Source organism: Pteropus vampyrus, unplaced genomic scaffold, assembly GCF_000151845.1.
Source record: "Pteropus vampyrus isolate Shadow unplaced genomic scaffold, Pvam_2.0 Scaffold306, whole genome shotgun sequence".
Classification (NCBI taxonomy): Eukaryota; Metazoa; Chordata; class Mammalia; order Chiroptera; family Pteropodidae; genus Pteropus; species Pteropus vampyrus.
In genome coordinates, this window is record NW_011889087.1 from 1,319,139 (window position 1) to 1,330,938 (window position 11,800).

General features: G+C 49.6%; 1 protein-coding gene across 1 annotated transcript; it reads left to right on the plus strand.

Annotated features, from left to right (window-relative positions):
* Nucleotides 1-974: 974 nt before the first annotated feature.
* SPATA32 (spermatogenesis associated 32) lies at nt 975-10,973 on the plus strand. Its single transcript, XM_011377226.1, has 6 exons — nt 975-987; nt 7,822-7,876; nt 8,742-8,826; nt 9,117-9,404; nt 9,528-10,246; nt 10,865-10,973. Exons 1-6 carry the CDS (start codon nt 975-977, stop codon nt 10,971-10,973), a joined length of 1,269 nt encoding a protein of 422 aa, XP_011375528.1.
* The last annotated feature ends 827 nt before the right edge of the window (nt 10,974-11,800 follow it).

An 11,800-nucleotide genomic window follows, 5' to 3' on the forward strand; every position in this document is an offset into this window, starting at 1 on the left:
TTTGTGGTGGGATCATGTCAAGTCTGCCCCTTGTTTGGGGCAGGGACCATTTTCAACCCTTGAATGGGGCTGCTTTTCACCACTGCTCCCCGTGGGTGCTTCCAGTCCCACCTCTGCTGTCATTCAGACCAGTTAGGCAAGATGCCCCACCTGGTGGCAGCAGGGAGGTCTCTGCCAGACCAAGGGAAGAAAGGACGCCAAGACCTAGCACTGACTAGGTATGGTGGATAGGTGGGCATATCACATGCCCAGAACAAAGACTGCTGCACCCACTGTTGTCCCCGAGCCACGCTTCCAGGGAACTGAACTGAGAATGGGCCTGGACTCCCAGCCCTTCCAGCCGCCTCCTGGTCAAAGATGACTTTCTCAAAGTGGATAAACCTAGCATGGGACCGGGGCCTGTCTGAGCATGGGTGCTACAGGTACACATAGGATGCCTTGTCTCATCTGGTTCCACACCCCCCGAAGCTGTGCATAAGTGTGTGTGTGTGCCGGACACACATGTACACCGTGGGGTAAAGGCCGCAGGGTCAGCGGGTTCTTGGAGGGGAACCTAGGCACACGGAAGAGGCAGCGGACCTGTGCCAGCATGCCCTGAGCAGGTGCAAGGGCCAGTCCAGCAGACCCCGGGCTTTCTCACGCCATCCTCACCACTCTGAGCCTGCTGCGGAGGAGCAAAGCTGCCGGAGATCTCCAGAGAGGAGCTCTGGCTTCTGGGGGAGATGGGGCCTCTTCCGAAGGTCGCCCCCCAACGGCCGCACCTACCCACGCGCCGGGAATCCTGAGCCCTCTTCCCCGCGCCCCAGAGTCGCGGGAAGGACGTCACAGAGGCCGCGACATCACAACCGCCGGGGTCCCCAGCATCTCCACCGCCCCCCCCACACACACACCCGTACCAAAGAGCACACTGGAGGCGGAGGGGCAGCAGCCACCAGCCCGCTCCCTACCTCCGGGACAGAGTCTCCGCGATCTGCATGGGAGTGACAGGTGGGAGCGGGCGCGCACGCGCGCGCGCGCACGCGGCGGAGCGGGGGCGGGGCGGGGAGAGCGGGGCGCGGTGGGAAAAGTGAAAGTGAGGGGGCGGGGCACGGAAGGAGCAGGGAATTGGCCCGCGGCCCCTACTCGTTCCCCAAGCTCCTGGGAGCTTGAAAGAAAGAAAGGGCGACCCCAGCCAAAGCCTTAGGCATCCTGGCGGGAGCGCGGGGCGGGTGCTGCCCTGACCCACACCCAGCCACGACTCCGTGCCTTGCACAAGCGTGCGTGTGCACGGGCACGCATGCACACCTTGTGGTTGAGGCCGCCGATTCATCGGGTTCTTGCTCAGGTTTCTGGGCATATGGAAAGAGCAGTGGCTTTGTGCCCAGGAAACGACTCATGAATTATCCTAACTGCAGATAACCGCCAAAATCACGTCCAGTTGTCCCTGGTCGATGCTTGGAGCTTTTGCCGAAAGCTTAAAGCAATCTGCATCAACAAATATTTCATGAGCGCCTTATTTGTGCTTTGCCCTCTTCTCTGTACTGACGAGCAAGGAGATGTTTGCCACTCGGGGCCCTGGGTCTCCCAGGTTTCTAATAATGGGCGCTCAAATCCCCACTGAAATTGTGGCTTTTTTCATGAGACTTTCTTTCCCAGGAAGACATGGGCCAGCATTAAAAATGTGCAAAGAACCAACCACCAGAGAGCAGCTTTTCACCTTTCCCAACTTTGTTGGGTAACGAATTTGTGCAGACACCATAAATCCCTCCGGCAACATTTGTTGCACCCCTTTCAGGGCTTACTCTTGTGCTAGGCCCTGAGTCTGATGAGTTGACTAAAAGTTAAAATGTAGGTTGGATAGCTACGTATGTTACAGAGACGATAACACTGGAAATTTGAGTTGGACTTTCAGACGTGAGTAGGAGTTTGCCAAAAGAGACACTCTGGATATCAGAATCACATGTGCAAAGGCACTGAGGCACAAAAGGGCCTGCCGTGCTCCAGGGTGGCTTGGGCTTGGGGCAAGGCAGGGAGCTGGATACCAAGAGGTAAAAATAGAAGTCAGACCAGGCAAGATCTTTGGGACCACCCTAGAGTTTGGGTGTGATCGGAAGCAGGCGTGATACTGCAGGATCACTCCAGGGTCATTGAGAAGCCAAAGCTGGAGGAGAATGTAGTTGCAGTGGTGCAGTTAGAGGCCTAGGAGTTTCAGACAGCACAGGGCTTAGCATCGTGGGGTTTGGAGACGGTCAGACCTGCATTCAGGTCCTGGAACTGCTCTTACAGCTGTGTGACCTTGTGCAAGATTCCTCATCCATGAGAGAAGTGTCGTGACCGCCTTTGCATAGAGTGACTTACAAGGACTGAATGCGCAAAGCACTCAGCACTGAGCGTCAGCAGGCAGGAAGTTCTGACTCTGGCATTGGGAGCTGAGGCAGTGAAGGTAAAGAAAAAGATGTGCACAAGTTCAGCATCAGTGGTAGGAAGGTCAGTAGCTGTGGAAATAAGGGGGCTCGCAAATGACCCAGGTTTCTAATTGGGTGATAGGATGAAGGACAAATCGGAGAGGGGAGAGGGGGTTATCAAGAGATGAGAGATTGGAAAGGAAGACGGGTCAGACATGCAGAACTGCACTGGCCACGCTAGGGTCTGGATACACAGGATGTGAACCTGAGGTAACCCTACACTGCAGGGTTTGGCAGGGTGAGAGGTAAGAGAATTCATGTCTTTGCACAAAAATTTGCTGAGCATCCGCCTTGTGCCAGACTCTGTGCAGGATCAGAGATGCAGAGCGAGCAACCCACACACTCTGCCCAAATCTAATTGAGGGTCAGCAAGAGGCCATGCTCTGAGATCAAGGTCTACCGAGCGGGGCGGGGTGACTGGAGGAGCAGCCCTTAGCCCAGGGCCATGAGGTAGAGTCTGGAAAGTCTCCAGGAGAAATGAACCCTGAGCATCACCACAATAGGAAACAAGGGAATTCCAGAGAGAAGAGACAGCTCAGGCTCTGACAAGGGATCCATAATGTTTTGGAAAAGGTGAAGTTGAGGGCCCTTAGGGAAAATGTGTAATGGGTGACTGTAGTTTGAGTCTAGACAGATAAGAGAAATCGAGATTGGAGAGTCTCCAGTGGTCATGGCCACAGGCTTGAAAGCTCCGGGGCAGGGACTGTCTATCATTACTTTGTCCTCAGCCTCTAGCACAGTGCCTGGCCTGTAGCTGGGGATCGACCTTTTCTTTTAACTTTATCAAAGAAATATATGCATGTGGTCAAATAGCGCTGAAGAGCTTATTCAGTGATGAAAAGCAAGAATCCCCACACCACGCCCCCAGTCTCACTCCTCAGAGCGACCACAGTTGTTTCAATTCAACTGTTTCTCTGCCTTCCTACCTTCTTATTGCTCTACGAGCTTACAGGCTCTTTCTTGGTTTCTCAGTTCTAGACATTACCACCTTCCTGCTCTAACAGCCCTCCCCTCCCCTATCCTCCCAACATTGTTCTTAGCTCTGCCAATAAATACCTTTGTAAGCTTAATGTACTTATGTCTTTATCTTTTCATCAACTTTAGACAGTGTCTTTTGACACCCCACACAGTAAGATGAAGCTTTGAGTGCCCTTACCTTTCCCCGCTTCAGCTTTCTTTCCTGCCTTTCACCTCCAAAGACTCTAACCTGAATTTTTGGTTGGTTTTTTTTTTTTTTTTAATATCAAGGGTGGTAACATTTACATTGTCCCATAACCACAATTATGTCTTCCAAATTTTGTCTATGTGTAAACAGGATTTACATTATTGTGACTACATAATTGCCATTCCCTGCAGAGCCAAGAGTTGCCACAATTACCTTTTCTTTCTCATGTAGCTTTTTGTTTTTCCTGGGGTTTCTAGGTGCCCTTTCTTTATGCTCTTTGGTTTTATCATAGTCTTAGTTTGCTTCAACCTTGACATCTAGCCAGCTATTCTATCAGTTTTGTTTCTTATCTGTTTGTTTGGTTGTTTTATTTCAGAGATCTGCTGCCCAGGGCCCATCTTCTGACAACTATGTGTAGTGGTCATAGGTCTCTAAACAGTTAACATCCTGGGACTCAGCTGGTTACCTGGACTGGACACACTATTTCCTTCCTGGTCCTCTTGTTGTACTCCTTAATTTTGCTTTAGCACATCCTTAAATGACTTCCCCAAAAAAGAGGAGTCAAATTTTCTGAGTCTTTCCATATCTGAAATGATAGTTTGGCTCAATATAAAATTCTGGATTAAAAATCATTTTCCTCAGAATTTTAAAGGCAACCATTGTGGCTAACGATAATGCCAGTATGATTCTCCTCCCCTTGTAGGTGACTAGTTTTTCCACTTTAGAAGCATTTAGAAATTCTTTGCTCCTGGTGCAATGAATTTTCACAGCAGGGATCTTTTGACATTTGTAATGCTAGGCATTCGGTGAACCCTTGTAAGCCAATGATGTCCTTAAGCTCAGGGAAATTTCTATTTCCCTTTTCTTCTTCTCCATGTTCTCTATTCTGTCTAGATTTCCTTTCTATAACTTAGACCTGGACCTCCCATTGATTCTTTTCTTCCACATTGTTTTGATATTTGGGTTCCACTTTCTGGGAAATTTCTCTGTGTTTTATTTTTCAATTCTACTTACCAAAAAGCTCTTTCTTTCTCTAATTCTTTTTTGATAGCATCCTGTTCTTGCTTTTTGGATGCAATATAAATCGTTGAGTATCTCCATCTCTGAATCTCTGAAGATGATTAGAGTTTTCTTTAAGCTCCCTTCTGTTTCCCAAATTACTTCCGGTACTCTAGAGTCATCTTTTCTCTTGGTCTGTCACTTGCATGTTGGCAGTTTCTTCAAATGTCTGGTGATGCTTGGTTGTGCACGTTTAAGAGTGCAATCATTAAAAGCTGATCGGGAACCTGTGACTACAGGCTTACTGCCTGGCAGATGTCACTTTAGGGAGATCAGGTAGGAATCAACCATATCTCTCTTTGGCTGGTTCAAGATGATCAACAAAACTGATAAATTGCTAGCCAAACCAAACCGGAAAAAAAAAGAAAGATCATAAAGATTACCAATGAGGAATGAAAGCGGTAACATCACTACAGATTCTACAGATATGAAAATGATAAGGAACTATTATGAACAACTTATGCCAATAAATTTGACAACTTAGATAAAATGAACAAGTTCCTTAAAAAATGCAAACTCTAAAAGCTCACTCAAGAAGAAATAGATATTTTCTGGAGGTGCTGGTGGTGATGGCTGCACAACAATGTGAAAGAATGTTCTTAATGCCAATGTCGATATACTTAATTATGTTATATATATTTTACCACAATAAAAAAGAAATAGATAGGCTGAATAGTCCTCTACCTATTTTCTAAAGTTGAATCTGTACTTAATCTTCTCCAAGGAAACTCCAGGCCTAGGTTCACAAGCTTCACTTGTGAATTCTACTAAACATAAAGAAGAAATAATACCAATTTTATGCAAACTTAGAAAATTGAAGAGGGAATACTTCTCTACTCATTTATGAAGCCAGCATTACTCTGATATCAAAACCTGACAAAGACATTACAAGAAAAGAAAATTACACACCAGTACATTCCATGAACATACATGTGAAAATTCCAAAACAGGAAAAAAGTTAGCAAATCAAATTTTAAAAATATATAAAAAGATAATACATCATGACCAAACGAAGTTTATCCCAGAACCGTAAAATTGGTGTAACATTTAAAAAATCAATGTATTTCACCATATACATTATTAACCGAATAACATAAAATATTATTCATTTCTTAACATATATGTAATGTAGAACATATATATTAACAAAATATAAAAGAAAAATTATATGATCATCTCAATAATCCAGAAAAAGCATCAGACAATATCCAACATCCCTTCCTAATTAAAAAATAAGTAAACTGAGGATAGAAAGGAACATCATCAACCCAACAAAAGCCACCTGTGAGAAAAACCACAGCTAACACCAAACTTAATGGTGAAATACTGAATGCTTTCCCCCTGCTCTCAGGAACAAAGCAAGAATGTCCGCTCTCCACTCTATTCAGCAACGTACTAGAGATTGTTCTCAGTGCTATAAGGCAAGAAAAGGAAATAAGATGTCCAGATTGGGAAGGAAGAAGTGATACTGTCTTGAGTCACACACATTATTGTTTATGTAGAAAATCTTATGGAATCTATAGACAAATAAAACTAGAACTAATAGGATTTCAGGACAGTGTCAGAATACAAGATCAATACATTTCCATATATTAGCAACCAGCAATTGGAAATTGGAAATATATCACATGCTACAGAGCATCACTTGAATCCTTAATAGAACATTCCCACACTGGGCACTGAGGCCCCAAGTTGAGTCAACCTCGTACTTTAGCTTCCAACCCCCAGTGCTGCTGTAAGGTTCACACCATAATCGTTCCTCCTATCCACACCCAGCTGCTGTTTATGGAAGGGTTCAGGCTGTGGTGTCAATTCAATTGCCAGGGAAACTTTCTCGACAAGCAAGGGAAGGCTGTGAGGTCAGAGGCCTGGGGAGCAGCAGCACTTGGGCAGGTAGAGTTGGAGATGACAAGAGCCATGGAGAGGAAGCCAAGAGAGCATTAGTCGAGGATGTGGAGGGTTCTGAAGAGACCACCGAGCTTCCCCTGGGAGCCTGTCCTTGGTGGCACACACACTCGTAGCCCAGCCACCCAGCTGAGCCAAGATCCCTGGGATGAACAGATGTATCCAAATCCCAGTCTCAGGACCAGCCATGCAAGGACCGTTCCCAGCCTCTACATCTCTAGGAAGAGGCCACAGCACATTCCCATCCTGATATAATCTTGGGAGCAATTCTTCTCACCAGACCCAAGGCTGTCACTTCCTGCCACACTCCAAGCTCCTGGGGACCTAGCTTGCCCATTGCCATGATAACCCCACCATCAACCCCTATCTACTATCCTGGGGAGCAGAGAATGGGACAGCCTGGGAACCCCTATCCCCAGAGTAAGAAAAAGCAGCTTCTTTGGAAAAAGATACAAGCCTTTAAGAAGGGGCCTGGGATGATGAGACCTCCCCGAAGGAGTCAGTCTCCTCCGCAGAGGTTGATCAGAGCTCATAAATCACCAAATCCATGTCGGCATCACCTCAGAACAAGCACCTGGGGTGAGAACCCTGGCCTGGATTTGGGGATAGATGACCTCGGGGTGCGATGGAGTGAGAAGCCGGAGGAAGAAAAAACAGACTTCAGTGTAGAAGGGGCCAGGATTAGGGTGAGCAGCAGATCTGAAGCCTGCCCAGAGAGAGTGGAGGAAAGGGGACAGAGGGGCAGGAATGGAGGGTGATGAAAGTTCGTCTACGCGTGATGGGAGACCCCACACCGTTACAGGCTCCTGGGTAGGACAGACAGCATGTGGAGCAGAGCAGTTAAGTTTTCTGAGTCAAATTCGCGTTCAAGTACTGACTTCCTGAAGGATCAGCTGAGGCAAATGAACGTCCTCATTTTTTGTGTTGAATCAATGAGCTAGGGCACAGAAAGTGCTCAACACAATGCCTGGGCTAGTAGCTTTCAATAAATGGAAATGAATGCTTGTTAGCATTCACCCTCACAAAGGGTGGTGATGGGCCAGCATGGAGAGTGGAGGTGAGCAGACGGGTGACACTGGCAAGAGAGAATGAGGAGAGGAAGGGCAGGATGGGAGAGGGGTTGGAAAATGGGCTGAGGTGAGGACAGGGAGGGTGGGAGGGGGTTCCTGGAACAGCACCACGGGCTTTAGGATCCCTCAGGCACTGTCCCCACCTGCAGCTCCCTTGCTCTCACCTTCTTCCTACCAGGTGCCAATGGACTTCCCTGCTGTAGCAAGGAGTCGGTGGACATTATGGAGACACAGTGAGAACCAGTTCCCCACCATCATAGGACCTCTCCTCCACCTTCCAGGACCACCAACACTTACTACCCTCAGCCACCACTGCCACGTTTTCACTTACCCTCCTAACCCAGGATCTCCGTCTATCTTGTTCATTTCCAAAATCTTCCCAAAGGCAGTATCCAGGCCAACAGGCCATTGGCGGGAGGTGTCATTTCCCCTTCTGCTTCTGCCTCCAGTCGCTGATGTTGGAGGAAGATTAAGGAGTGGTGGAGAACACCCAGGGACGTGGATGGGACCTGATTCCTTAGAGCCACTTTGGTCTAAGGACAGAGCTATCTGAGCTGGGGTGGGCAGGTGCCTAAAGAGGAGAAGTGGTCACATGGCTGAGCCCTGAAAGCAACAGCCAAGATGGCAGCACATTGCAGACAAAAACTGACGAACCCTACACACACACACGCACAAACACATACACCTCTGTTTTTCACATCTGGCAAGCCGGGACTGGGCAGGTTGGTGGCAGGGGGTGGGAGTGGGGTGATGTTCTGTGCTTTTCCTTTTGTGAGGAGTCACTTTCTGGGCACTGGTCCTCCAAGTGAGCTGCACCAGCTAACAAAATGCTTAATTACAACAAAGATTCCTGGGGCTCACCTCCAACCAACTGGATCCCTCCTTGCAGGTGGGGAGGCAACTGAGGAAGCTCTCCAGGCACTTCCTAAACACGCTGGAGTTTGAGAATACACCTCCAGAATTCTTAGTGGGATTGGGGACAGCCAGAGGAGTGGATAAGCTGGGAGCATCTTGCTAGTCCCAGAAACTCCCTTTCTGCTAAAGCCATCCCACCTCACCCCATGGAGCCCTGTCACCCTCTGTCTCCTTCTGTCTTAGGGATGACGTAAACCAACATGAGCAGGCACAAGAGGAAGATGAATCGGACGTAACGGTGAACTGGGTCACCTCTTATGGGGAGGTGGTAGGCAAGGGACAGGGTTCCTTGAGACCCATCTTCCCTAAATTCTGACCAGCCCCTGCCCTTGACAATTCTGGGACCCTAGTACCAGGCCAGTGTTGGCACACTCAGGCACACCCACCCTCACCACCTGCCCACAAGGCCTCCCTGCCCCAGGCAGGTCTCTGCAAAGAGATAAGTGTAGGGAAGGAAGTTAGCAGTGTTTGGGGTCGGGGGTAAGTCTGGCAGGAAATTGATGCGAGGGAAGACCTCAGGGGTAGGGGCCTCCTTAGCTTTCAGTTGAAACTTTTCAGCTGGAGAATGAATTGCTAGAGCTGGAGACTCCACAAATAGTGGACCTGGATGTAGCCCCAGAACTGGAGATGGAGGTAGAACCAGAGACCAAAGCTGAGCCATGCCCAGCACCCACGCTCAATCCTGAGGCTAAGCAGGACTCCCACGTGGAAGCCTACTGTGAAGACCCTGAGCAACAGGACAAGACAGAGTCCCTCCACTCCTGCACAGCGGAACTAACACAGCAGGATGCCAGCCAGGGTACTATGACTTTGACCTCCAACTACCTGAGTTCCACCTGCAAAGAGGTAAGTATAGAGAAGGAAATGAGCAGCGGGGGATGGGTGAGGGTGGGGAGCATGGCAGAGAATGGGTGCCAGGGAGGACCTCCGGGACAGGTGCCTCTTCAGCTTTCAGTTGAAACTTTTCAGCAGGAGAATGAATTGCTAGAGCTGGAGCCCCCACAGAAAGTGGACCTGGAGGATCAGGAGTTCACCTACCAACGCTCTATCCATGTGCAGACCTCCAAGCACCTCTTCTGGGCAGACAAGTTCATCCAGGCCTCAGAATACAACCTGAAACAGGAAACCAGCCGGCAGCCTGGCAAGAAGAACACAGATAAGACCAAAAGCCACCCAAAACAGGGGTCGGTCCCCAAGAACACCCCGTGCTCCAAAGAGCAGCTCCAGAACCCCAGCATCCAGCCAGATCTTCCAGACACAGTCTCCGATCAGCCACCAAGCGCCCCCTCGCCTTCCCCCACTCTCCAACCATCTCTCGGCCTGGAAGATTTGATCAACTTCGCATCTTCCCTAGCCGTGGCCTCTTCCAACAAGATGGACTTGCCCAGTTTGGAGCACATGATAAAAACTCCGCCCCAGAAGGCCATGGAGCCTTCTACAGAGCCCATGGTAGAGAACGCCTCCCAGCCTGCTAAGGACAAGCCAGAGCAGGAGAAGCTTTCTGAGTTGCCAAAGAAGTCACCAGAGAAACCACTGGAAACCGAGGAGCCACACAGAGCTCAGAAGCTGGAACACAAGAATTTCTTTGACTGTAGGAAGCCAGGAATCCAGAAGACCACCATTCAAGGGCAACTGAAGTTGCTCCAGTCTCCAGCTGTGTCCCCTCCGCAGCAAGGAGATGAGAAAAAGTGAGGATGGTGCACAGCTTCTCCCAAGAGGAGGCCGTGCTAGGCTGTGTGGGCGGGCCCACTCCTCACACAGTCGGGTGGGAGTGGGGAACAGCGGAATGAGGGGCTTGGGTGGGGGATGGGGTGGGCTGTGACGTCTTAACCTCAGTGACCTCATAAAGGCTGCTGGAAACAAGGTTCCAGTGGACTGAGGTGCAGTGCCAAGGCCAGGGCAGGAGAAGGCCTAGTGACCATGGAGGGTGAGCGCTCCAGGGCTCCAGCAGAGACTGGAGTTCAAAATGGGAAGGGCCATTCTAGCATTAGGAAGCTTCTCACCCAGAGACAGATGGCCCCTCCCCCACAGAAAAACTTAGGCTAGTATCTGCTCTGCTGAGACCCTGATGGCCCCAGCCCAGGGCCCAGGACACTTCCACTGAGTGGCAAATGAGGGAACAGGGTTCTCCAGCATCCCTTCTTCTTGGTGATGAATGAACACAAAAGAATGTCAGCTGCTCATCAGCGTGCAGCTGGGCTAGGCCCTCTAACCCCAGTGCCCTCCTTGGAAAGGCCTCTGGGTGCATTCCTCTCCCCCACCCTTCCCACCAGGACCCAAGTGACACTCTCTCTTTTGCGTTGCAGCTCGGTGCCGGTGCCGGGAGCCAAGAAAGGGAGTCCATTATTGCTGAAAATCCATTTTAAGCTGTCGTCCCCTTCTTCCCCCAGAGAGATGACTAAACAAAACCAGTAAAGCCTCCAGTGCTGGCCCCTGGCTCAGACTTTTTGTGCAGACACTCCCAGACCAGTGAGCTCACCTGGCTACGAAGTCCTGGTCTCAATTTTTTAGGGATGTCCCCCTCATTTTTTAGCTACCCCAGTGCCCCCTGCTCCCTGAGGGCTTTACCAGCCCTGTTTGTCCTCGCTCACTCCCCACGGGTAGTTCCACTTCACTCACATCTATCTAGGCCTCTGATAAATCTTGGGGAGGCCTCAGTGCCCTTACTGAGGCTTTAGTTTCCTAGATCCTGAAATGGGTCGTCGTCTTGGCCTGAAGCCAGGAACAGGTTGGGATCATCTGAGGAGAGAGCCTCCCAGGGGTGGGGCTGGGCAAGCAAGAAGGCAAGTCTGAAGGGCGTTCTTCCTGCTTCTCTCCATGAGGAAGGCCTGGTGTGGGGAAGGAACAGTGTCCAGGGGCTGGGAGGAAGAAAGCCAGAGGACTGGCCCTCCAGGGGCCCATAGACTTGAGTTAGAGGTACCTCAAAATGTAGGGGAGAACCATGTGTAATAGTGCACGCAATCCAGACACACACACACATACACACACACACACATCATCAGCTGACCAGCAGCATATCACACAGACAGGCACATATAACACATCCACACATAGACAGAAGTATGCTCCACACACATCATGTATACACACACATCAATACAAATGTGTACTAAACGTGCACACAAGTTGCACAAAGTTTCCCATATCAGGAGAAGACGGGCAACGTGAGGAAGGCTCTGGGAGAGAAGGGATGGCAGCAAAGGAGGGAAGGGAATTCTGAGTGTGGGGATGGACGTGGTAAT